This window comes from Anser brachyrhynchus (assembly GCF_964034855.1).
Source record: "Anser brachyrhynchus genome assembly, chromosome: 21".
NCBI lineage: Eukaryota > Metazoa > Chordata > Aves > Anseriformes > Anatidae > Anser > Anser brachyrhynchus.
Window position 1 is genome coordinate 8,464,880 of NC_137714.1, and position 23,941 is coordinate 8,488,820.

Sequence of the window (23,941 nt, forward strand, 5' to 3'; positions counted from 1 at the left end):
GGGTGTAAAGTAGTCTAAAGCTACTTTCCACTCTCACCAAATGTTACACACTATAAAATACTTAATAACAGATTCCTTTAAGATGTTGCTAGAAAGCTATTCCAGGTTTGAAAAAAAATTCCACAGATCAGCCAGCAGAACACCACCCTCACTCCAGTGAACAGCTTTTTAAACTTTGTTTAAATCAAGCCATTTATTTATTTATTTTTAAAAACACGTTTAGAAAGGTTGGTACATAATATTACCAAATAAAAGGACACATCCTGCTACATACAGGATAACTGATTAAGTATTTTAATTACGTTTTGTTTGACTGGGTTTAAAAGCCATGCTTGAGGAGCAATGGAGAGCTACATTTACCAATTTAAAGTATGCACTGTATTGGCCAGCGCAGAAAATATGGAGGACCTTTGCAAACAGTTTTTTTTATTATTATTCATTGAACTTGCACAAGGGAAAGCTCACAGCTTTGCTTCCAAAAGGAAAGAAAATGCTCTGGGCAAGAGCTCATGAGCCTGCAGTCCATTGCACAGCCTCATCTCTGAGCAAAATCAATGGTTACTTTGCTTGCATAAGGAATAAGGTTCTAAAGTAGGAACCTGTGTCACTAAAGTAGAAGTAAATATACATACATATATAAATATATATATTCATTGTGGTTGCATATTTATTAATATATATTAGGAATAAAGAAAATTTATATAAAGACTTTGAAAATATAAGTGCACTGATCTACCTGTAAAAATCACGAGCTTGTAGATAGGCTGCACGCAAACTATAAAACCTGTATATTATAAAATCAGTGTTATATATGTACAAAGCAACACCGCAAATTCACTCCGTGATAGCAAACAGCACGACCCCCAGACCTCCCGCTTATATTACCGTGATCACTCATTCCTGTACCTGTGGTGGCCATCAACACGGGAGCAATTAATTCTATCCTGGAAAGCGGTTGCCTAAACGCTACCAGTAGAAGTGCTAGGGGTGTTGCTTTAGGTCCAAGGCTTCATACATTGTGCCTTAATATAATTTGTTCTCTTTGGAGCTATTAAACAGTCACATGCTGATCTAACAGATCTAATTAGAGAAACTCCATATTAGAGCTGCATTTAGAAGGGAGCTGAGAGGACATACATTAAAGCAGAAAAAAAGGACTAAATTTACTAATTCAAGCTTTTCAGTCTTTTTTTTTTTTTTTTTTTTTTTTTTAAGGGGTCAGCTCTTAGGTAAATATCTCAGTATTAACTGTATGAGATTTTAAAGCACGACTTTAATTTTACAGTAGCTCCATAGGTACACACGCTTCTTATATACCAAATGGGATTCTTGCAGTTTAGCTTAATCCTCTTGTCGAGCGGACTAATAAGGCACTTAGTGCACAGCGAGGCAGCACGGCATAGCTATTTCATGTTACTGCCTACGTAACGGCATGTCATGCAGCAACACCCAGCCAGCCCTTCAGCTTTTTTATTTGGTGCTAATTCTTGGTGTCGAGTAGCACTCTGGGTACCGTGCTACTGGCTTTAAGATTCTAAACGTGAAATGTATGTAAAGGCCAGGCGTCAGCAGCGAAACCGATTCTCAGCCATGCATGGGTTGTGTTACTCCTGGAGCCTGGGCTGACCCAAGGAGAGAGATCCATTCACTGGACATTATTAACATGCTTGAACTCAAAAAATTACAGGCTCTGGTATTCCTAAGGAGAGTGAAGTTATCTTTCAAATTAGTGCGTGCATTTTTCATTTCACCTTATGCCAAATACACAGCAATATCCTCATTCGTCTGCTACAGTAAGATACTAACTCCATCCCACCAAGGAACCTGGGCAACTGCCACAAGTCTATTTTGCTCACTATATATTCATTTTTCATTGGTATTTCCTCAAGTTTAATTATGACGAAATCTCTGTAAATGCACTGATGTAGTGCAAAAATACATTCACGAGACCTATCTCCTAATCCAGCCAGTACACACAGTGTAAACTCACAACCTATTTGTCTACCGCCAGCATCTGATGGGACGACAAACAAAAATTGAAGCTAGTTCTTTCAGCACATTATAAAGTTAATTTTGGCAGCAAACTATTAGCAATATATGCTGCAATTTTTACACTGAAGTGACCAAGTGGTAAATATAAGTATTATTTCCCAAACTTACAGAATGTATAATGTTAAACAAGCGTTAGACTTAGCTCAAAAGAAAATTTCTTTTCAGCTCTGTCCTGAAAGCCTAGTACAATTTCTGCTTGGTAACTTTCTTGCTGTTCTCCAAAAAAAAAACCAAAAAAAAAAAAACCAGAAATCAGTGGCTTTTGGATCTTAAGGAAATTCCCTAGTGGATCTCAAAACCAGACTGTTAGAACCACAGCCTGAGACTAATCCACTAGCTAGGGCACAGCTCTGGTGCTGATTTTGCTCCACATTAATTCTATCCTATTTAGATTTTTTTTTTGTTATTTTTTTTAAATGTGAGGAACGAGTCATTGACCGATGCAGAGCCTTCCTTGTGCCATGCAGGGAATGAGGCAGGATAGGTCTGTCCCAGAACACGTGCCTATTTCTAACAAGCACATTTCTAGGACAAAACCACAGTGCTGCACGGACAGCTACCAAAGAAGTTACGGATTGCAGTTCTCAGACGAGGCAAGTACTGCTCAAGGCTGATAAACAACTTTGGGTAGTCAAATGAAAAAGATGATACGCTGCCCACGATTTTAAACAACTATTAATAACTACATGCCCAGTTATTACGACAAAGAATACCATACTTGTCCTGTCATCGCTTTGAGTATGTTTTGCCAGTGCCTTTATTTGGGCCCCCTCTTGGAGTTGGGATCTTGCTTCCTATAGAGGGAGGTCGAGCTTTTGCTCCTGAAGGATCTGGTTTCCTTAAATAGTGGCCACCTATTTTGCCTGTGAAGAGATCATACAGATCATTATTTGCAAGCACGTCTAGTCTGAGCCTTGAATTTTATTTACCATTTTGATTCTCAAGAAACATTAAGTCTGAACAAGTAATATCAGTAACTAAAAGTTGGCAGGCGTCCAGTCCAAGAATCCTTACCCTCTCAGTGTGTCAAGGTGCATCTCATACCAAAAGCGGTAGGACTAAATGCTCAAAGTTCCTATCTCTAGGAAATTGCTCTCAAGTTTTAGTTTTATTGAGGCAGGATTTAAGTTCCTTCTGACATCTTCAAATTCTAAAAAGCAGCAAACTAACTAGCCTTCTCATCAGTGAGTAGCAACAGCAAGGCTGAAGACAGAAAGACATGACTGTAGGTGGCAAACTGCACTCACTTACAACAGCTGAGAGACAATTTAACAGTTCTTTCCAGGAATTTGGGAGCAGTTGTGAAATGAAGATAGGAGCAAAGCAAAATTCAGACAGAGAAGGTTAACTCTAGTGACGGCCTGAACATGCAATGGATTAAACCCTGAAAATAGCCTGAAGGGAGGAAAACTTTGGATGATACCTGCCCAAAACAGTTTTGGTGCTGCAAGCAGTGAAAATAGCTTTTTTACTTATTTTCTGTGTTCATGCAATAAGAGGATTTTGCATGTACTAAATAAACAAAGACAACTTTAAAAAAAAAATATCTGACGAGCATCAGTTTTGCTTTGCTGGTGAAGAAACCGCACAGTCATAAATTCAGCCCAGTTCCAGGCTGCAAGCTGAAAAGGAAAAAACAGTATACAGCACTAACTATTCAATTCATCTTGTGGGTAGGATTAGATTAGCATTCTCTGATGGGACATTAAAAGACAAAACAGGCTCTCAATTCACCATGTCAGTGTTCAGGGGCTTTCTGGAATGGTAGCTGGTTAGCATCATTGCTGATTGTTCTATCCACGGCCATGCTATTAAGTAGAAAGAAGACTGAAATAATAAAATTACCAGAAATGCCAGCTTCCTCTATCAATTGACCTTTAAATTATTGTTATTGAAGTTATTGTTACTGAATGATTTTGAGAACTTGCTTCCTAAGTGTACTGTAGTCTGTAACAGCATAAGAAATATCACTGACGTTACACAAACACAAAAAGCATGTTAAAAAAAGCCAGATTGCTTTCAAGGGTGAAATACTTTTTATAAGCAACATAGTAAGAAAGTAAGCAACATAGTAAGAAAGCATAATCATAATCCCCCTTCCCCCCCAAAAAAAACTCTTACCAGGCTGCACCAGAAGAGTTTTATTTATTGTGGATAATCTCCGTAGATTCATTTTACAGCCATCTTTGCCCATTAGGTGAGACTTCCAGGCCTAAAATCAATTAAAAAGAAGTGATATTACAAACCCAGCAAAATTACCCAGTCTTTTATCTAGTCGCATTGTATGCACATACATTTTTTCTTAAACATGGGAAAAATGATATGGTAATAGATAAAGCATTCAGTGAATAAAAAGAATATGAGCTGCTATTACTAGAAAACATGAGAGCCCCTTCAATCTAGAGAAGAATTTGAGCAGAAGTAAGAAAAAATTATACACTCCCCAAATTCAAACACTACATGCATTTCTCAACTGACATTCCAGGCTTGGTTACAGTATTTTCTGGGCTCCCCACTCTGGGCAAAGCCAGAAAGATTTAGGAAAAAAAATTATTTTTGAGAATAGAAGCACTACTCAATGGTCATACCTTGCTGGAAGGAGGAAAACGACACAGATTATGTATCACACTGACATTTAACTGGAACTAACACTCAAAATAAAGTTGCTGTTTCGAGTGTTAGATGATTCACATAAAGGACAGAACAGATATGTTAAATGTTTTCTGAACTACTAACTTTTGATAGATTATCAATAATTATTTTCCGTTGCTGGAAGCACATTTTAGAGCTGAGATTTCACAGCATTACGCTGTTAAAGGAAACGATATGGAGGAAGTAGAGAGAGGCCATCTCAACTATCTCGCCAATCATAGCCAGTCTTGCTTACTTCCCTCGTGTCAATTTTTTGTGATACCCATATCAACAGCATCTTAATCCTGAATGCCCTGTTGGATGTGCTCAGTCCCGCTGCAGTACTTTAAGCTGCATAATTCCACTCGGAATATTAGGGGTGGTAAATGAACACACAGAGCCTGGTAGTAGTTGGGAATTGGAAAAGCTGTGAAGTGTACAGTTGCCTATAGAGGAGGAAAAAGGGCTTGTAGCCCTGTGGCTCCCATATACACCTGGGACAGTAGAAGACCCAGTTTCAAATACAGTACCCAGAGTATGAGGTAGCCATTACAGACCCCAGCAATAATCCAGGCAATTTCTTAACTCTTTACTTTTGAGCCAGTGTTATAAGGGAGCACGTTAAATCCCCACGGTGTAACAAAATCAGACCAGTCTGGAAGGCAGTCCTTACCTCCTCTCCAGGAGAAAAGTTGTCATGGCACAGCGGGCAATGGTTTGCCACTTGTTCTGGTTTGGCAGCTGAAAGGATTAGAAAAATAGTGCAATGGCAAAGACAAGCTGATTTCAAATATACAAGGAGGATCTGCACAACAAAGAGCGTAAGGCTGCCCTATGACTAAACCAGCTCCTCCTCTATTATCATTAATTGCTCCCAAAGAAGTTCCATGTTTAATCATCAGCTATATAACAAGATCAAAAGGAATGATGGACAGTTATCACAGAAGTGTATGGGCCTTAATTTACAAGGATGTGACGCAGGCTTTCTTTTCTGTTCTCACTCATCCTCCCCACATGCATTGATGGAAGGAAAGCAGTTCAAGCAATGAAAAACACGGGGATTTATTCTAAAAATGTTCTCTCCTGAAGATTTATTAAAATTCTAAATCCATAGTGCAGTACCTAAATAGAAGTGGTTTGACTTTCCAAAAATATACCGTACTTGAAAGTCTGACAGACTTTACTTTTTAAAGTTCAACCTTCCTGTTTGAAATCACTCACCATTGCAAATCTTGCTCTTAATATGTTTGGGCAACTCATCCTTTGGAAGGGCCTCACTGCATCGCTGACATTTCCCAAAGCTATCCTTTTTATCACACTCAGTCAACAAGTGCTCCGTCAGGCTTGCTATTTCCACCACCTGCAACAGAGCAAGAGGTACACAAGAAGATTTGTACTGTAGTGAGTAAATAAGAACAGTATTTAAAAAAGCTGCTCATACGATTTGTGGAAGTTAAATATCACTTTTCAAAGTGACACACAAAAAAGTGAAATTTTAGTCCAGTTGTTGATACAATTTATAAGGCTGTTCTGTTCTAAAAGCACTATCCAAGATCACACAATTGTGTTGAGAATTCATCTACCTTAGTGTTATATGTTTTATACCACCTTAAAAGCAGAATAAAAAGTTAACGACACGTAGTCGCTCTGGAAAGTTTATGTCTGACCTGTCTGCAGTGCTCACATCTGGTTAACATAGGACAATGTTTCCAGTAATGGAGATCCAGTCCTTCGTCTGTGAAGGATTCATCCCTTTCACCACAAAAAATGCATAAGCTGGGGAGGAAAAAAAAAAACAGACATATATCACAACAGTATCAGTAACACTATATACTGAAATGGATGATCCCCACTTCTCTTAGAAATTATTCTGAAAAATAGCTAACATTTTGATAGGCCTTATTTTCCCTGTGTAGTGCTGACCTTAGGATAGGACAGGAACACATACCACTATATAATTTATGGTAAATAAAATTTAAAAGCATTTGTTCATATAGAAAGACAATTCCACAGAATCACTGAGATAAGCTCAGTTAACTGGCTTTCACGACTCCAGAATTTTCAGATGCTTCCTCTATGCCCTTCTCCTACAATACAGATAAAAACTTGCAATATGTCTTTGCCTTATTTTATACTGGTAGCGGAACGTTAAACTGTGGCAATTTTTCATCCCACAAGCAGCTACTCAGAAAACAAGTTCAAGGTTGTGCCATCCAAGCAATTAAAAATCAACACCTAGGATTGCTTGGTAATAATTCCATATCTATTAGAAGAGATTTTCTTTTTCATTGTTTAAATGTTGAAGCTTTATCTACTAGAGAAATGTTATTGTTATTAGCAGGTTATACACAGTACTTGAGGCAATTAGCAGCTGCTCATCTAACTTACTTATCCAAGTAATTTGCAACAGAGGAATGATCATCTGGAATCTCTGCTGCTGCAGACTGTGGACTTCTGTTTACTGGGTACCCTGTAAAAAGAAAACTATTAAAACCAAGATCACATTTTAATTAGTTTTTGTGCATGCACAGAACACTCCTTCTCCAGATCTCAAAAGCAAGGCACCTACTAGAAGAATAACACTGCCACGCTGGTAAACAAGCACAGAAGGACAACATACCTATACGGCAGTTGTGAAACAATGGCTTTAGAGATCTACAATAACAACATATTTTGGTGATTATTTTTTAATGCAGTAGATGATCTACTTCAAGTCAGGGAGAAATCTAAAATGGTTGCAAACCAAGTCATCCCTGTTTCTTACTAGAAATTAACTGGCTCATTGATAGTAAATTTTCTTTCATTAACTTAATTGTTATCACTATAGTAGGCCGAGACTCAGCTAGTCCAAAGCATTCAGGCATATTTTTAACTGAGAAGATTCAGTAGCACACTGTTTCAAAAACATCTAGAAATTTCTCTACCTTTCATAATATTACTTGAAATTACCTACCTTGATCCTTTGGCTTCTGAAAATCAGACTCTTTTTCCTATTGAACAAAGACATTTTTTAGTCACAAATGTCCTTAATGACTGTGATGCTAACCACAGAGAGAAATAATAGACTGTATCCTGATTTTCTCTAGAACTAAAGCTTAAGAAGTAGAGCCAGCAGTTTACAACATTCATGCCTCAGGTTCTAAAATTGGAGGGATCCAAATTTTAGACTACATTAGGAAAAACAAACCCCAAAATTAAACTAGACTGCTAAGGATGAAAATCAGTCTCTTAATGCACGTCATGGAGTCTCTCTCCTGTCTACTTCCGCATCCCCTTGCCCCTCTTAAAATTGACATTACTGTTGTCTCATGGCAAACTATCCAAGCCCAGGATACTTGAGGAACAAAAACGGATTGGAAAAACATACACCAAAATCAAACCCAAAACACCCTGACCTTTCCAGCTTGAACTTCTGCTTGTATCTCCTTTAGAGCTGCCAGCTGATCTTGTAGAACTTTTATTTCTTCCTTCTTCTGTTTCTCTGCTTCTTCTGTTGCTGCCTTTTTCTGTGCCTGTCAAGAAATACTCTTTCAGTCACAAAAGTTTTTGAACCATCTGTCATAAAGGAGAGACTACAAAACATAAAATATCAGCGTAGAACAAATGGTCAATGCAGCAGAAGAAATAGCCTGGTTGGTTAAATGACTGGAGCAACACCTCCACCCAAGTTCTATTCCTCTGCACTATCCTGAAAGGAACACACGGAATTTTCTCTGTGCTTACTGTTTTCAAGGCCAGCCAACACAGAAAACTAAATGTGATTTTTCCAAAATGATTGTGTATTATTTCAGAAGGACCATCTCTCTATTCTTTGTAGACTATATTTGTAAGAGTGAAAATACGTAATAAACTAAACACCTGCTTTTTATACTAAGTAACGCTAACAATGCTTTTAGATGCTCTCCTACGTGTCATTCAATGTCTAACATATCTATGAAATTGGTACATTGCTCAGTTGCATGCAATGTTTGAAGTAGCCAAGTATCTTCTACGTTCTTATTACGTACCCTGATTTCAGCTTCAGAAAGTTTCCCATCTATTTTAGTAAATCCATCAAAGAGTGTTTTATAGAGAACAGTCTTGCGAATGCTTGCATCATCAGGAGGAAGATATTCCAGTATGGCAGCTTTGTGCTTCCTATACATATCGAAGATAATCCGCAAAGCTACATCACGAACTTCATAAACTCTGTGTTCCAAAGCTCCTGTTGCAAACTGAAAAGAAAAAAAAAAAAAGAAAAAAAAAAGGCCTTGTTTACTAGTTTAAGACAGCTATACTGCAGTGGCAGAAATCTTCATACAGAAATTTTTTTCCAAACAATTTTTGACCTGGTGATTATTTTTTCCCCCATATTAGCATTGTGCTTCCTCACAAGACTGTGTGGTACCACCTCCAAGAGGCTCATAAATTCTCTTTAATAATTCACCAAGCACTCCAAAACAGACAAACAAACACAAATCCAACAGAAACAGAAAAGAACTGAAAGTGCTGTAAATTCAGACTCCTACCTTCATGACGTTGCTGATGGTAAACCCAGAGTTTTCAGTTCCCATATCTTTCAAGAGGCATTCCACTAATTCCACTTGACTCATTGCCAGATGTGTTGGGGAATTCGGTTTTAATGGTTGAACCAAATGAACTGGAACAATCTGAAGAGGTTTAACTTCACTACACAATGCCATTTCCTATAAGCAAACAGAGAGTCAGTGTGCATGTAGGAATACTAAATACGGAAATGAACCATCTTTGCAAAGCAGAGTTATTTTAAGTTACTTATAAAAAGTTCAGTAAAATGAAATAAGACTTCCATAAAAAGTGGCTGCCTATTTGTTATTTTAGGAGAGAGAATTTCTATTTGGTACCTTCTCTAGGGAACTGCTTATTAGGGCAGTGCATCCTGTAGTAGCAGTGATACAAAACACCTCGCATCTTTCTTCTCTTCAGGCTACCTCCAGTCTATGAAAATACATTTGTAACCATTTCTCATTTTCTCTCAAATATTCAATTACAAATCCATTGCAAAGAATCCAAACAGTAGGAATAAAGTAATCAGTCATTTCTGGGGTTTCAGTGACACGCTAGAGCATTTCATACAATGACCTTGTTGAAATTTTAGTTACATCCCCAGTGAAAAGAAAACACTTTTTCCCTCTTTGTATGGATGCAAGCAAGGATAAATAACCCAGAGCCGCTGACTCACCTACTGCCCTCTTGGGACTGAATTATCACATTTTCACACAGAATTACTAAGTTTTACTGGAAAATAGAGTCTGTAATCCTCTGGCAGCTACTTACAACTACTCTTTGCCAACATTTAACATGGAATGGACCATGTCTTTTAAAACAGCAAAAACATAAAAAAATGCTTAAGTTGACTTTTACATCATCTATTTCAACTATCTAATACAATCACATACTTCAATACCACATATTTCAATGTAATGCCCCGTTTGCTAATGAATTTATGTTTAAGTGACTCTATAAAACTCATACTTAAATGCAAGAGGTTCTTTAACAACCACGTACCAAATATTTTGGCAACAGATTGGCTTTTACATTCAGTGAAAAACACAACCAAATTGCAACAGAGAAGTCTGAGAAGAATGTCGGTACTTTCTTGTTCTTATCTCTTTAGATCACTTGTAACTAATAAGGAGAATACAAGAGTAACAACACCATTCTTGCATCTGCAGCAGCAGATTACAAGATAGCAGGCATCTTCCCACACTATCCCCCACAACAAAGCAACAATACACTGCTAGAAAAAACACTGGAAGGATCCTAAGTTGGTTCTACCACTTTATTTTCCATATGAGGCCCAACCCTTCACACTAGCAAGCGCTGGACTTGAAGGCAAGTCAGCTTAGATGTTACCCAATTGTTCCCTCTGTGATGTTCTTAATGCTAAACAAACTGCAATTTGAAGAAAAACTCCAACCTGAATAAAGTTAGAAGCAACAAGGCGAAGACGGGATGAAGAGTCTCCTGTTCTAGAAAGCAAACTTGGAAGTGTTTTTTCCACACAATGAAAAGTTTCTTGTTTTCCTAGTTTATGTTTTGGTATATATTGTGTAATAATCATTTTTAAAAGTTTCAGGGAAGCTTGAAAAACCTAAATAAAAAAGAAAGAAACACTGAACAAAAATACCATACATATCCCTGTTTTCAAAGAATACTGTAAAGTCTTTCCTGTGGTTCTTAAGAACAGCAGCAACAGAAATCTATAATTATGGTATCACTGTTAATGGAAGCTACTTCAGATAACTCTCCTCCAGAAAGCATGTTGTTAGGACATAGGTGAAAGGCTTCAGAATTTATTTTATAAACAGCAATATAGCTCTTTTTTTCTTTTTTTTTTTTTTTTCCTGTTCGACCCCCCTTAGGCTAACTGTAGTCTCCAAAGTTGGAAACTAAAAGTTGCTCCATTGCTGTATTTCAACTTCATTTAAAAACAAACAAGCAAAAAAACCTCAACCACAGTATTTACTGCATCAGCAGTTGTTTCTCAAGCTCATTACTCAGCCCAGGATGCTATTTTCCACGCTGTTGAATGCCAGACTTTGACAAATCCTTGATTCTAACTAAAAGCTGACATTCCACTTTTTTGTTTGCTTTTTTAAAACTCATTTAATAGTAGTTTTACAAACTACTTTTTAAAATTATTTAAAATATCTTAACTACAGTTCTACAATTTTTGCTGTTCTTCACTGGAGCATTGTACATTATTTAAACTGATGGTTTTAAAGATATTCAGCATCTTTACTGCTGCAATAATAATTGCTTATCAGTCTCTGGAAAAGATACATAATGTTAGGAATAGTACTTTACACAGATTCTATGAAAATTATTCCATACTACATTTGTTAATTCAGTTGTGCTACTTTTTTCAATGATACGAAGTGTACAGGATCTAGTCTGCAGCAATCACAATTTAAAAGGGGGAATACATAGCTGCTCTCCTCTTCTATGCGTGCATTTCCCTACATTCCAAGCGTTAAAAAAGTATATTAATATAATATATATTTTGTTAATATATAATGTTAACAAAAGCATTAACACTTTTGTTCCATTATAGCTGTACTTGAAAAAATACATTTCATACCATGTGACAGCATTTTTGTATTTAAAATTATTCTGCTAGTTTGGGATTTGCTGCTGAGTAATTCTGGTACAACACTGTGTGGGTCCTTGCTGATTTCACTGGGATAGAGCTGATGTAACACACGGAGCAAATTGCAGGCTAGGGACCTTTTCTTATCAAACATATCACTACTTACTGAAGATACTATGTCTTTTATGGCTCTCCTTACAAGAAAAATGGCAGCCCTCATCATGTTCTTTAAATCCTCCTTTGGAGTGCTCACTGACATTTCCATCAGCTTCTGATATACAGCTAGTAATGCATCTTCTCGATATGACCAAGTTTTGGAATATGCTCCTGAGACCTGAACACAGAACGAGATTATCTTTTAAAAGGTCGGTACTGATACTTCAATATTTATTCAACATTCATATACAGAAATGGCTTCAAAAGAGCACATGAACCTAAGTACCCAATCCCCAGGCATTTTCTACAGGAATCTGCCTTTTATTAAAAGTAGTGTTTCTGCGCCGAGTTTTTGAGAAGTGAACAGTAAAATGGATTAACAGGTCAGGCTCTAGGAACCACTTCAGACACAGTAATGGTTTCTCTCCTTACAGAAGGCCATACGCAGTGGCAAGTTATAGATATTCTGGCAGGGGGTGCCCCTCAAGCTGACAACCAGACAATATATGCTTAATAGCTTATCAAGTAATCAATCCTAAAAGCTACATTGTCATACCACTGGTGAAAACAGACATCCATATATCCCATTTTTAATTTCAGAATTTTAGGTAACAGCTTTGAATTGTAAAATTCGTATCAGTGAGTCTTTGTTAACTGAGTGAAATCAAATCAAGTCAAAACAGGTCACAATAATCTACATGCTTATTTTGTTGTTCTTTACCAAGGCTTCTCCAAAAACTTCAATAGCAGGGCTGGCCTCCCTCAGTGCCTTCTCAGTTAGCGGTTCTGGTTCCCCGGTAATGCCACTTCTTGGAGTATTATTGATATCCCTTTCAGTCATCTCTGGCTCAAGGTATGTAATTGCTTCCTCAGAATGTTTACGGACAGCTGGAAGAGGTCTCTCATCATAAGGTAAAAATTCAACCTAACAGACAAGATAAAAATCTCCCATTCTAGAAATAACTTAGATGTGACGTGGTTTCATCGTTAATCACATTTGCCACAAGTCAATTCATTTTTTCCCCTCAAAGCAGTAGCACTTTACGATTAAGTATGGATGTTGAGGTTCCCGTAAAAACATCACAAAGAAATGGAATCAGTGTTTGTAAGCAGTACTTATTTCTTATATACAGAATATCATAAAGCACACACAAAATGCCTTTTGTGGAAGTGCACACACCTACAGAAGAAATCATCTCTCAGTAGGAAGCCAGCAAGTCTCAAAGCTTTATTTGTTTGTTAAATTATTTTATGTCAACATTCCATTAAGAGAGAACATTACTGCTACTAAAGTCAAAGCAACTCTTCATTAGATTTGCAAAGACTGTGCTCCTTACCTTACAGTCACATTCCAATAAATTTGCTTCCTGCTGTAGATAAAATACGATCTCCAAGAAGGAGATTTATTACGCCACTAATGGAACAGGCAGAATTCAGCTGCCTGTCCTGCTCCTAAATTGGCCGTGTGACCTCTGAATATTTATTTAATGTCTATTTTTCATTCATTTGTTTGTAAATCAGGTATAACCCCTTTTTGCCTCAATCTCGGTGAACATTTGCAACAAGCTTCCCAAGAAATTCAGGAGAGAAAAGCCAATACCAACTGTCAGATTGGCACTGCTCAGCAATACAGTCAGTTTCAGATACTGTCCAAGCAATGAGGATAACCACAACAGACCCTGTTGTTTTGGAAGGTTGAATGCAAGATCATTTGCTGTGGTAGATTTCTGTGGTAACAGGGGTACATTACTCACGTTTTCTTTGGGAAACACTTCCCTGGAAGTTGTGGGATGAGCCACAGCGGGAGGAGAAGACTGATGGGGAAAAACGGGCTCAGGAGAAGTAGGCTGTACTGCCTTTTCTTCTAGCAAAGACTCTGCATTCCAAAGCTCTTCTTTTTGTGGTTCTATCTGCTCACAAGAAGGTGAATTTGTAGCTTTTATGTGCTGAGCATTGTTAGCATAGATCACAGGCTCCAAAGGCAATTCAGCTGGCTTTCGAATCTGAAAAGGAGACAAGACAATTTGAAAGTAAGGCTAACAATGTACTAAAACCAAAGTTGTTACCATTACAGCTTTGACAGTAAACAAGATTCTGGGGCTTTCTAATAAATATCAGACCTTACTCACAGATGTGCAACTATTTCCACTGGATGAAGCTTTATGAAACAATTTGAAAATAATTCCCTGTTGGATGCGTGTGTGGAGAGATTATAAATGTTTCCATTTGAGAACAACAGAAAATTTTAAACATTTTACGACATTTTCTGTATGGTTACTCATCATGGCAGCGTAAGCCTATTATACCCCCAATGAGAAATACTTCAAAATAAGAAGAAAGTACTTTATGAATCGGCATTGGGTAGCCCTGGAATAATGCAGAACATTCAGCAATCTAATGTCATTTGCTTTAGACCTTAGCATTGTAACGTAATGTAATTTATGGAGAACTAAGCATGTTCATAAAACGAGATGTGCAACTCTTTGGTTAGGGAAATCCACAATCCAAAGAGAAAGCTTAAAATCCTTATGTAATTATCATAAAATATCTGTGCAATGACTCTTATTCTCTAAATTTATTTTGGTTGCTCTGCCATTTCTATTTACAATACCCATGCGACTGAGTTCCTGAATCAGGAATAACAGCACTCACCATAAGCTCAGCATCCATAAGGTTGTGGAGCTGCAGTTGCTGATACACTTTCAGGCGGTATGCTTCCATTTGTTGTTTTTTCTTTTTAGCAAGATCATAATCCTCTTTCTCTACAGCATAGCGCTTCTCTACTTCATACCGTCCAAGTCGTTCCCCTACCTAGAAAACATTTTAACAAGGTAGCTTGGAATCACATTATTGTACATACATACACATAGTATTTCTTACCAAATTATTAAATCAAGTTGTCTGAATTTACAATTACTATTTTTACAACATATTGGAAGTAATTACAATACCACATTAAGCTAGGGCTCCTGATGGATCACTGGAGAACCATTTGACTTCAGAGATAAACAATCTTTTAACAATACCTTTTGCAAGTCTGCAATTGCTTGTTTGAGTTTCTTGGCATAATCGTAGCGTTCATGATGGACAGCTTCACGCTTTTTCTCATCTAGTCTACGTATTATCTGAGCAACTTCTGGATCCTGGTACATATCAAAAGCCAAATCATCCAGAGGCGAAATGAAATCAGGTTTCCTGAAGATATAAAATGAAAAAAATAAATCCAAACTGACCGATCAGAGAGTATGTTTTCTGTTTTCACTAGCAGGGAACCAACAAAATACAGAGACTGAGCACTAATTCAGACCAACAAGTTTTGGCAGGGTATATACAAAAGAATATATTTACCCGAGGTATGTTCCATCTAAGGCAGGATCATCTGATTTACTTCCTAAGTAGTGGTCTATCAGCTTTTCTCTGGAAGGCTTTGTGGGGAAAGAAATAAATCTTAATACATATTCGTCAACAACATGTATGTTCAGGACAGAAATTCTGACTTACAACAACCAATGTAAGCTATGCACCTCCTCCTACTTCTGTGTTGGGTCATATTGAAATATGAGAATTTTACGAGGCTGAAAATGCAAATGTTCCAATTAATTATCTTTTATTTTTTTTGCGTCCACAAGTTAGGCTCAATTCCTGAGATCTTTCTTGCTTCAAAGTAAGATAAAAATCAATACAGGGTAGCTCTGCTGAACCATGAAACTACCAGAAGAAAAATGCATTCATTATCTCAGAAACCCTGCAACTGAACATGCGCAGCAACAGTAAAAAGACAGGGGTGCTTTGCACTTACATTATTATTGCCGTCATTACTGTAGTCTGCTGGATCTCCAATGATATTTATAGCAACTAGGGCAACCTGGGATAGATTTAAAGAAGATGGAAACGCAAAAGGTCATTAACTTTTCCTCATCTTACAAAAAATTGAAATGGCATGCTTAAATACACATGCACAATTAGTCAGGAGATAGTTTGTGCTGATATTCCTTCAAAAGTGTCATCATCTGAAAATTATCAAGTAGTGATTTATTTAAATTCATATCACCTCTCCCTTTTCCTTATTTTTACTTAAATATAGGAAAATGTGTAATGTCAATATTGTCTACAAAATTAATCTGAAAACAACCATTTGGTAAAATACCTTTGGATGTTAACATTATTGTTTGTCCACTTGATTGCTGAAAGTTAAAAACAAGATCTGCTTTGAGGTTGTTTTGTTTACTTGTTTTGTGAAAAAAACACAGATCACGTTTCTGTTGTCAAACATGCCCGTTTTATTTTATATGAAGATTCCCAAATATTCTTCATATAGACACACATATTGTGTGTTACTCTTCATCGTACATGAATTTGACATCAATGAGTTGGTAACAACATTTTTCTTAAACATGTTTTCACTTACAAAATACCTTAGGCAGTGGAAATATTTTAGCCAATATTTTAGCTCAGTTGGGACTGTTGTGTAAGATCTCCTGCAAAATCTTCTTTATAGTGTTGTGGACAAACAAATTAGGACCTGTGATCTCCAGGGTGGTACGCATGCAAAGAAAAGCACTAAGTGAAGTGCTAAACGCACTTCATGCTTCATTAAAAATTTATTACCAAAACTATAGATCACGTTGTCCAGCCATCAGTTGTTTCCTTTTGCTGTCTGGGATGGAAGTGAATAGTCACTACAGAATTAAGAGGCCAATATTCACTTTTTCTGTATTTGGATGGCTGTACAACACCTTTGCTTAATGCCACATCAGACCCTAAAGACTAAGAGTAGGTATGAAGCGACCACAAACCTGTTCTCAGAGGAAGTACTTTGTCTTCAGCACAGAACCTGCTTTGCATGCTAAAACTCAAAATGAAAGATAGTCATACAGCATGCACTTCACTTGTTTGTTCTAGATAAGTTGCATGCATTTGATCACGAACATAAGTAAACCCAGGAGCTTTCAAACAGCATTTTCAGCTTCTGGAAATTAAGGGAGCAGATTTCTGTGTCAGCTCTGTGCTACTGAAACCTCATCTAGCTTACAAAATAAGGACTAACTCAACTTACCTGACTGTACAAGTTGTATTTATTGGCATAATTTTTATGGAAAATCAGCTTCAGGTACTGGCCAACTGCATCCATATAAACAGATTTTAACTCTCGTGCTTTGAAACCAGTCTTTTCATTGTCTGAGAGAGGGACATAACTGAGAAGGAAAATGTACCAAGTAAGCAGACCAAATGTACAAAAAAAGAGATGTGCATAAAATAAAGAGAGAGAACTCTAAAGCTAAAGTGTTTCAGAAAGAGCTCTGTTAAAGACAAAAGGTAACTTGTGTGATTTGAACACCTGGAGTAAAATTCTATCCCCAATTATAGCTGAGCCTCCTATTTAGCCTCCAGACCCAAGGAAGTATGGTATGCTTTGTGTATCAATGTTGCATGCAACACGTTATGGGTTTTATTTCCTTCTGAGGCCTTTCTGATTAAGGTAATACAACAATTTAGAGCTTTTTGACTTACCCTAGTCTGTGAAACCTCTCTGACTGATAAGGAGCAAAGTATTCAGGTAAGCTTTCACTGATGTAGAACTCGATTTTGCTTGAAATCATGTATTGGTGGGCAAGCAACTGCAGTTTTCGTATTCGGCATCTTTCCACGAACTGCAGAACAATTTCCTGTGGATACTGACAGAGTCTGAAAGCATACACAATTTTGAGTCATCTTTTTAAAGGAGGACTTCACTTCCAACTTGAATAACATTTAATTATGAAACTTTCCAAAGTTTGTCAGTTTGTTGTCATTACATATACTGTAAAAACAGAGTTTCAATGAGTTAAAATAATTTTCCTCTTCTCTTTATTGCATGCATGTGTATGTTAAAGTGCCCCATATACCTCAAGAAGATGTGCTGAGAAGACTGTACTTATAACACTAAGCCAAAGCAAATTCTAAGATGACTGACAAGAACAAAAATAGCTCCTTTTTTTCTTTTAAAGGTCTCTTTTTAAATGTAATGCTGTCTTCAGGTGGTAACCAAGTCTTTTTTTTTTTTTTTATTTTAAAAGCCAGGATAAGGATTCCATGAGGTTAAAGTAACTTAAAGATTTTTTAGTTTTATAATGGATTTGCTTTGGGATGTGGTAAACTACTCTGAACATGCATGCTACACCTCCCGTGCCTTTTAAACTCAGTGCTTTAGAACAACGCACGTTCCTCTCCCTGGTAGTACCGTGGTGATCGCCATCCGTTCACTGTTGGTGCGTGAACCATCAGCTCTTTTGCACTGAAGCCATCTTCGTGTCCTGATGAACTAACGACTATAAAACCGATCTTGTGTGGCATCCTGCAGAAGTGAGCTAGACAAAACAAAGATGTTTTAAACTTAAGCAAATCCCTAGAAGGGCAATAAAGGAACACTGAAATACTACAGGCCAGGAATTCAATCTTGTGGTCCATCAAATCAGCAGCTGATGACTATAAATCTAATTTTTCTTTAATACTAGCACCATAAAGCACACTCAGCATATTCTTATGCTGAGTGTTTTATTAATAGTAAGCGATTGGTTAACTTGCGCAGCAATTTGACTATAAACTCAATTAAATCTACTAGTCCAAGACTTGAAACTACTTGCTCTGATGTGCCCAGGAGCAACCCTTTGGTCTTCTGGGCAGGCTGAGGAGAACAGTGCGCAGCCAGATGTATGGAGTGCGTTTGAGCCAAGATGAAAATAATAAAATAACGACAATAGAAAGGAATAGAATGAATTCAGCCAAAAGCTGCCCAGCACTGCTTCACAACTATGCATGCACCCAGGCCGCTGACAGGGACAGCAGCAGAAGGAAGGTCCTGACGGGCAGGACAGGCTCCTGACGGGCAGGACAGACCCCGCTGACCCCCAGGACCTTGCCGACATTAAGTAATTAATTAAGTAATTAATTTTTCCCCCTCCCTTCCTCCCTCCGCGTCCCCAACCGGCCTGGTGAGAGGGGGGGAGGACAGCGTCCCGCAGGCCTACTGCGACAACGGCTGGGGGGGGGCCTGGCCGGGCCGCGGGCAGCCCCAGCCCCACACAGAGACCCGGCAGGGCCCCAGGCAGGGCCCCTCAGCGGCCCCCGGCCCGGCCGCCCCCCGCCATGCCCCGTCCCCCCTCAGCCGGGCCGGGCCGGGCCCGTCCCCTCACCTGAGCGCGGCCGCGCGGCCGGGCCGCCCGTCGCCTTGGCAACGCCTCCCCCTCCCCCCCCAACCCGCGGGGCGCATGCGCACAGCGGCGGCGGGAGAGCGGGCGGGAGGGCGGCAGGAAAATGGCGGAGGAGGCGCCGCTGAGGGGGTTCCGCCTGAGGCGGGCGGGCAGCGCGCAGAAGTTCGGGGTGGCGGCCGGCAGCCTGCGAGGGCTGCTGAGGAAGGGCTGCCGCCTGCTGCAGGTGCCGGCCGGGAGCCGGGGAGAGGGTCCCCGGGCTGCCGGCACCCCCCTGACCCGCCCGCGGGGCAGGTTCCGTTGGCAGGCAGCCGGCTGTGCCTGTACGAGGACGGCACGGAGCTGAGCGAGGGCTTCTTCCGCACGCTGCCGCCGCAGACGGAGCTGGTGCTGCTGGGCGCCGGGGAGAGCTGGCAGGGCTGTGAGTGGGCCGGGGGGGTGCGCTGGGGCGGGCTGCACGGAGAGGCTGGGGATGCGCCGTCCCTGAGGCGTCAAGGCTGGGTTGGGTGAGGGGCTGGGCAACGTGATGTGGTGGTGGCACCCCTGCCCGTGGTTGGATCTGGTGATCCTTGAGGCCCCTTCCAGCCCAAACCATTCTATGCGTGTGTGAAGGGCCCACACCAGCATCTCCCTGAGCCGTCCCCGCTTCGTCCCCCGCAGGTGTCAGCGACGTGGAGCGGCTCCTGGCCGCCTTCCACAGCCAGCGCGACGCCATCGTCGAGGCCGCACAGAAGCTGCTCTCCGACGAGCAGGCACCCAGGAGGCAGAAGCTGCTGGCGGACCTCATCCACAACCTCCACGAGAACATCTCGGCGGAGGACAGGCAGGAGGACAGCAAGTGGTTCGAAGGTAGGTGCCTCAGGAAGGAGCCAGCTCCCCCGGGAGTGGTGTTCATGAGGAGTAACAGAAAGATTTTAAAGTTTCTTTAAAGTATGTACGTATTTCTATATCAGGAAATGGCTTTAAAAAACCCTCTCTATTGCTTTATCCAGTACAGTTCTAAAATACGAGTAACTTTTTCCCCCTACTGACATTTCATAGAGCACATTTAGCTTCATTTAATGACTTGCTGATAACATATTGATAATTTGCATACATCAGCCAGCCAACCTTTCTTTAGACTTTGTGAGTTCATTCTCCAGTTTCCAGGTCATTGTCACAGGTCATTCAGTCACCTTCTCACAGTCTCTGATTGTTCCATGTGTGCACATTAATGAAAAACATTTAACAACTAAAACATCAACTACTGTTCTCGAAACAGATGGTCCTTTTAAGTCATGACAGCAGGATAGCCTTGAACCAGTAAAATAAATATGGAAAGAAAAAAATACCTGTGCATACTGATTTTGTGAAAAGAAGGGATAAATACCCAGCTAAGCAGATGCAGAGAACTAAAAGTATTGCACTAAGTTACAACTCTCTTATCTAACTCTTTTTAGGTCTAGAGTCTCGTTTTAAGAACAAATCAAGCTATATGCGGTACAGTTGTGAGAGCAGAATACGAAGCTACATGAAAGAGGTAAAAGTTTCTGTTGAGGTAACTTATTTTCAACTTGCTAGTAAAAGTAATTCTGTGACTACATATATATTAAATGATTTATAGTCCAACATAGTGGTTGTAAAAGAGCCTCAGCCTGCTACAAGCACTAAGGAATTTTATTTTTTTTTTAGGTTAATAATTTTATTTCAAACGTTCATCCTACAGCAAGAGATGCATATAAAAGGATAACTGACCTGATGTCAGGCAAACTGAAATCTGCGAAATATAATGGCTGCTACTTTGACAGGAGAGAGGAGGAAGCAGTCCGCCTGTGCACTATGGAGGGATGGTTCTCCTGTCAGGTATGTTCAGCCCTGACTAAAGCAGAGTCTCAGTGCTAACATGGCTTGCAGTGACAACATTAGATGTTAGGGGAAGGAGACGGTTATTTGGATGTTTGCGTAGAGAAATACGAGGTTTGGCAGGGTGGTGTTATCACAGCATGCATGATCTGTCTCTGGTCACAGCAAGTGGAAGCTGTGACAGTCCTGTGCTAGGAGCGAGCTGGCGTGATGAACAGTTCGCCTCTCATTGTAACTACTTTGTCTTACAGGGACCTTTTGACAGAGATGACTGCCCATGTAAGCATTCCATCAACCCTTACAGCAACAGGGAAAGCAGAATCCTCTTCAGTACCTGGAATCTTGATCACATGTAGGTATAATGTGTCTATACGTGTCTCTGGTGAAAACCATCAGACCTGTTTTCAGGCATTGCGCACTTGTGAAGCAAATGGGATTTGCTAAACTAATTTCTTCAAGGAAAAAAAAAACAACAAACCTAGTTATGATGAAGAATTCAACATCTAACTTGCCCTAAAAGGAAAATGAAGAAATATCACGAGAGAGTTTTGCTGGCAATGTTGCTTTCTCTTTTGCATTTTACAGAATAGAGAAGAAACGTACTGTTGTCCCAGAACTGGCAGAAGCTGTCAAAACACGAGATGGAAGAGAAGTGAACTGGGAATACTTCTATCAGCTACTGTTTACCATAGATAATCTAAAACTTGTGCATATTGCTTGCCATAAGAAAACGGGTCATAATCTCAGCTGTGACAAGACTAAAATTTACAGAAAAAGGAAGCAAACCCACGAGATTTCATAGTGCTGTCTCCGAAAGTGACTTGCTTTTTACAAAATCATGTAAGATGGTGGCATTTTTAAATAGCTTATTTCTTAAAAACTTATCTACCAAGTCTCTTCTGGCAAGGACTTCTTCCTTTATCACCACCAGTACCTTAATTCAATTGCAATCTCAAAAAGCATATGTTCAGATCATGCCTGATTCCTGATTCTCCCACCTTCTCACTTACTACCAGTGTTCCTTAAACGACAGTGTGGTAGTCTGACTCATAACTGTATTGTGTAAAAATGAGGCCAGGGGCTGACACTGATGATACCTTATGATCTCCTTCTTGGTATGATAAGCGTAGGCCTAAAACTTACAGTAAACAGAAACTTACACAAAATACTTCTTAAAAACTAATCTGAGTAGACAATTTTTATGAACATTAGGCCAAACAAAGAATACTTGAAGGTAATTGTTTTGCTTTGTGCCTTTTCCAGGTAGACAACCTGTGTCATTTCAGAGGTGCTAAGTGATTCAGCAGCAGAGCTGCTGACGTTTCTGTTGCAAAATAGCTGCACTCATCCATGACCCTTCCATTTACTGCTGCAGAGATGCAGATCCTCTAGAAGGAATCGCAAGGCTCTGGTGCATCTTTGCATTTGCCACCTTTGTTCTTTGTCATCCCTCTCCTTGATTTCCCTCTCCTTTCAATAGTCTTCGCCTCTTTAGCTTGCTTGAAGTAATGCATGCAGTTTTATTATATAATAATCATGTTTGCCGCTTTCAAGAATGTTGCTTCTGTAAAACGCTCCCTTCCTCTCAGGTAACAAAATCCAAATAGATCATTTTCTATTTTTAAATACAGGCTGATCACAACTGAACATTCAGGGCCCGTCAATGGGAACAACATGAGTATTTTTTTAAATAAAAAAATCACTGCCATCTTTGTGTGTGCGTATGTGGAGGTAGAGGTGCATGAGTAGTTAATAAGGTATAATGTAGCATGACCAATGCGGTCTAGAAAGATTTAGCATGGGGAAAGGTGCTTATGAATGAAGCAGTAGATACTTGGTGCTGTGTAAATGACATACTTCACTTACCTCTGTGGAAGAGCTCTGTTTTAATTCCTCTTCTTATAAGTGGCTCTGTTACTTCCCCAGGTAAATTCAGCTAGTCTAGACAGAACTGTATTAAGATGATAGTGCTGTGTGAGCCAGAGCTTATATTTCTAGGTCTTGGAAATGCAGTTTTGCTACAGACATTATTAATCCACTTGAAGTAAAAAATGTGATCCCCTTCCCAAACATTTCAACATGAAATGTAAGTAGGTGCATTTTCAATACAGGATTTCCAGTACCAATGTATTGAATTGATCCTTCCTGATCACCTTACGGAATACACACAAATTAACAGAGATGAAAACACACACTGTACTGTTCTGACATTGGTGAAGGAATCGCAGCAAGGATTCTGAAACAATGTCATCTAAAACACCATTTTGCACTGTGTGAAACTAAAATGAGTGTCTGTATGTGAAGCCATTGGCTAGAAAAAAGGCAACAGATAACGTCATTTAAGGAAAGCTGGGAAAACTTCAAGATGGAGTTGTGCTGAAAACCATGAACACACTATTAAAATATTAAGATTTTTCTGTGTTACAGAATTAGAGTAAAAATGAGCCAAGAACTATCGTTGACAGAAACAATGCATCAACTGGAGTGGGAATGTGAATAAATTAACATGTCATGCATATACAATTTGTTTGGCTTATGATTTTTGAATGTTTTAACATGCTATAGCTGTAGAAATTAATATTTATTTAAACCATCTGCTGACTATATTTTCTCTGTATTTTTAGAAATAGTTTCTACATTTATAACAATAAATATCTGGAAGCCTGTTGCATAATCACACTTTCAAAGTATTATCATAAACATTGGATGAGTTAGCAATTCCTGAAATCATCTGAGGTTGCTCATTATTTTCTAAAAATGCAGGCCAGAAATAATACATTTGGAGGACTGACCTACATCTCCTTAGCAATCAATATTCATTGGTCTATTGATAAAGTCCTACACTGAGAGGACTTTATTCTTCCTTTATCACCATCAATGCATTTGTTTACAAAACTTCATAACCCTTGGAAGTAAACTGAAAATACTGCACAAGCTGCATTACAAAACTATTAAAAAGAGC

The 23,941-nt window shown here is 39.1% G+C and overlaps 2 protein-coding genes across 6 annotated transcripts; one reads left to right on the forward strand and one right to left on the reverse strand.

Moving 5' to 3' along the window:
* Positions 1–176: 176 nt before the first annotated feature.
* On the reverse strand, positions 177–19,212 carry CEP104 (centrosomal protein 104). 4 transcript variants are annotated; one of them, XM_080564632.1, is made up of 22 exons: positions 19,123–19,212; positions 18,151–18,297; positions 17,462–17,635; positions 17,007–17,145; positions 15,750–15,815; positions 15,299–15,375; positions 14,977–15,145; positions 14,603–14,761; positions 13,705–13,953; positions 12,672–12,875; positions 11,961–12,128; positions 10,622–10,795; positions 9,192–9,368; positions 8,691–8,897; positions 8,079–8,195; positions 7,637–7,673; positions 7,072–7,153; positions 6,351–6,459; positions 5,905–6,043; positions 5,357–5,424; positions 4,174–4,264; positions 177–2,915 (listed from the first exon to the last, which is right to left on the reverse strand). In XM_080564632.1, the coding sequence occupies exons 2-22, from the start codon at positions 18,183–18,185 to the stop codon at positions 2,779–2,781; spliced, it is 2,778 nt and encodes a 925-aa protein (XP_080420758.1). In that variant the 5' UTR covers positions 18,186–18,297; positions 19,123–19,212; the 3' UTR covers positions 177–2,778. The 4 variants fall into 4 exon arrangements, with proteins under 4 accessions (XP_080420758.1, XP_080420757.1, XP_080420756.1 ...); XM_080564631.1 differs by having other exon boundaries at positions 11,994–12,128; positions 18,171–18,297; positions 19,123–19,206; XM_080564630.1 differs by having other exon boundaries at positions 18,171–18,297; positions 19,123–19,206.
* DFFB (DNA fragmentation factor subunit beta) lies at positions 19,183–23,502 on the forward strand. Of its 2 annotated transcripts, none has more exons than XM_080564645.1 (7): positions 19,183–19,558; positions 19,798–19,986; positions 20,577–20,656; positions 20,809–20,979; positions 21,231–21,331; positions 21,565–21,819; positions 22,243–23,502. In XM_080564645.1, the coding sequence occupies exons 1-6, from the start codon at positions 19,198–19,200 to the stop codon at positions 21,779–21,781; spliced, it is 1,119 nt and encodes a 372-aa protein (XP_080420771.1). In that variant the 5' UTR covers positions 19,183–19,197; the 3' UTR covers positions 21,782–21,819; positions 22,243–23,502. The 2 variants fall into 2 exon arrangements, with proteins under 2 accessions (XP_080420771.1, XP_080420772.1); XM_080564646.1 differs by having other exon boundaries at positions 19,205–19,363; positions 19,432–19,558; positions 21,565–23,502.
* Positions 23,503–23,941: the final 439 nt, after the last annotated feature.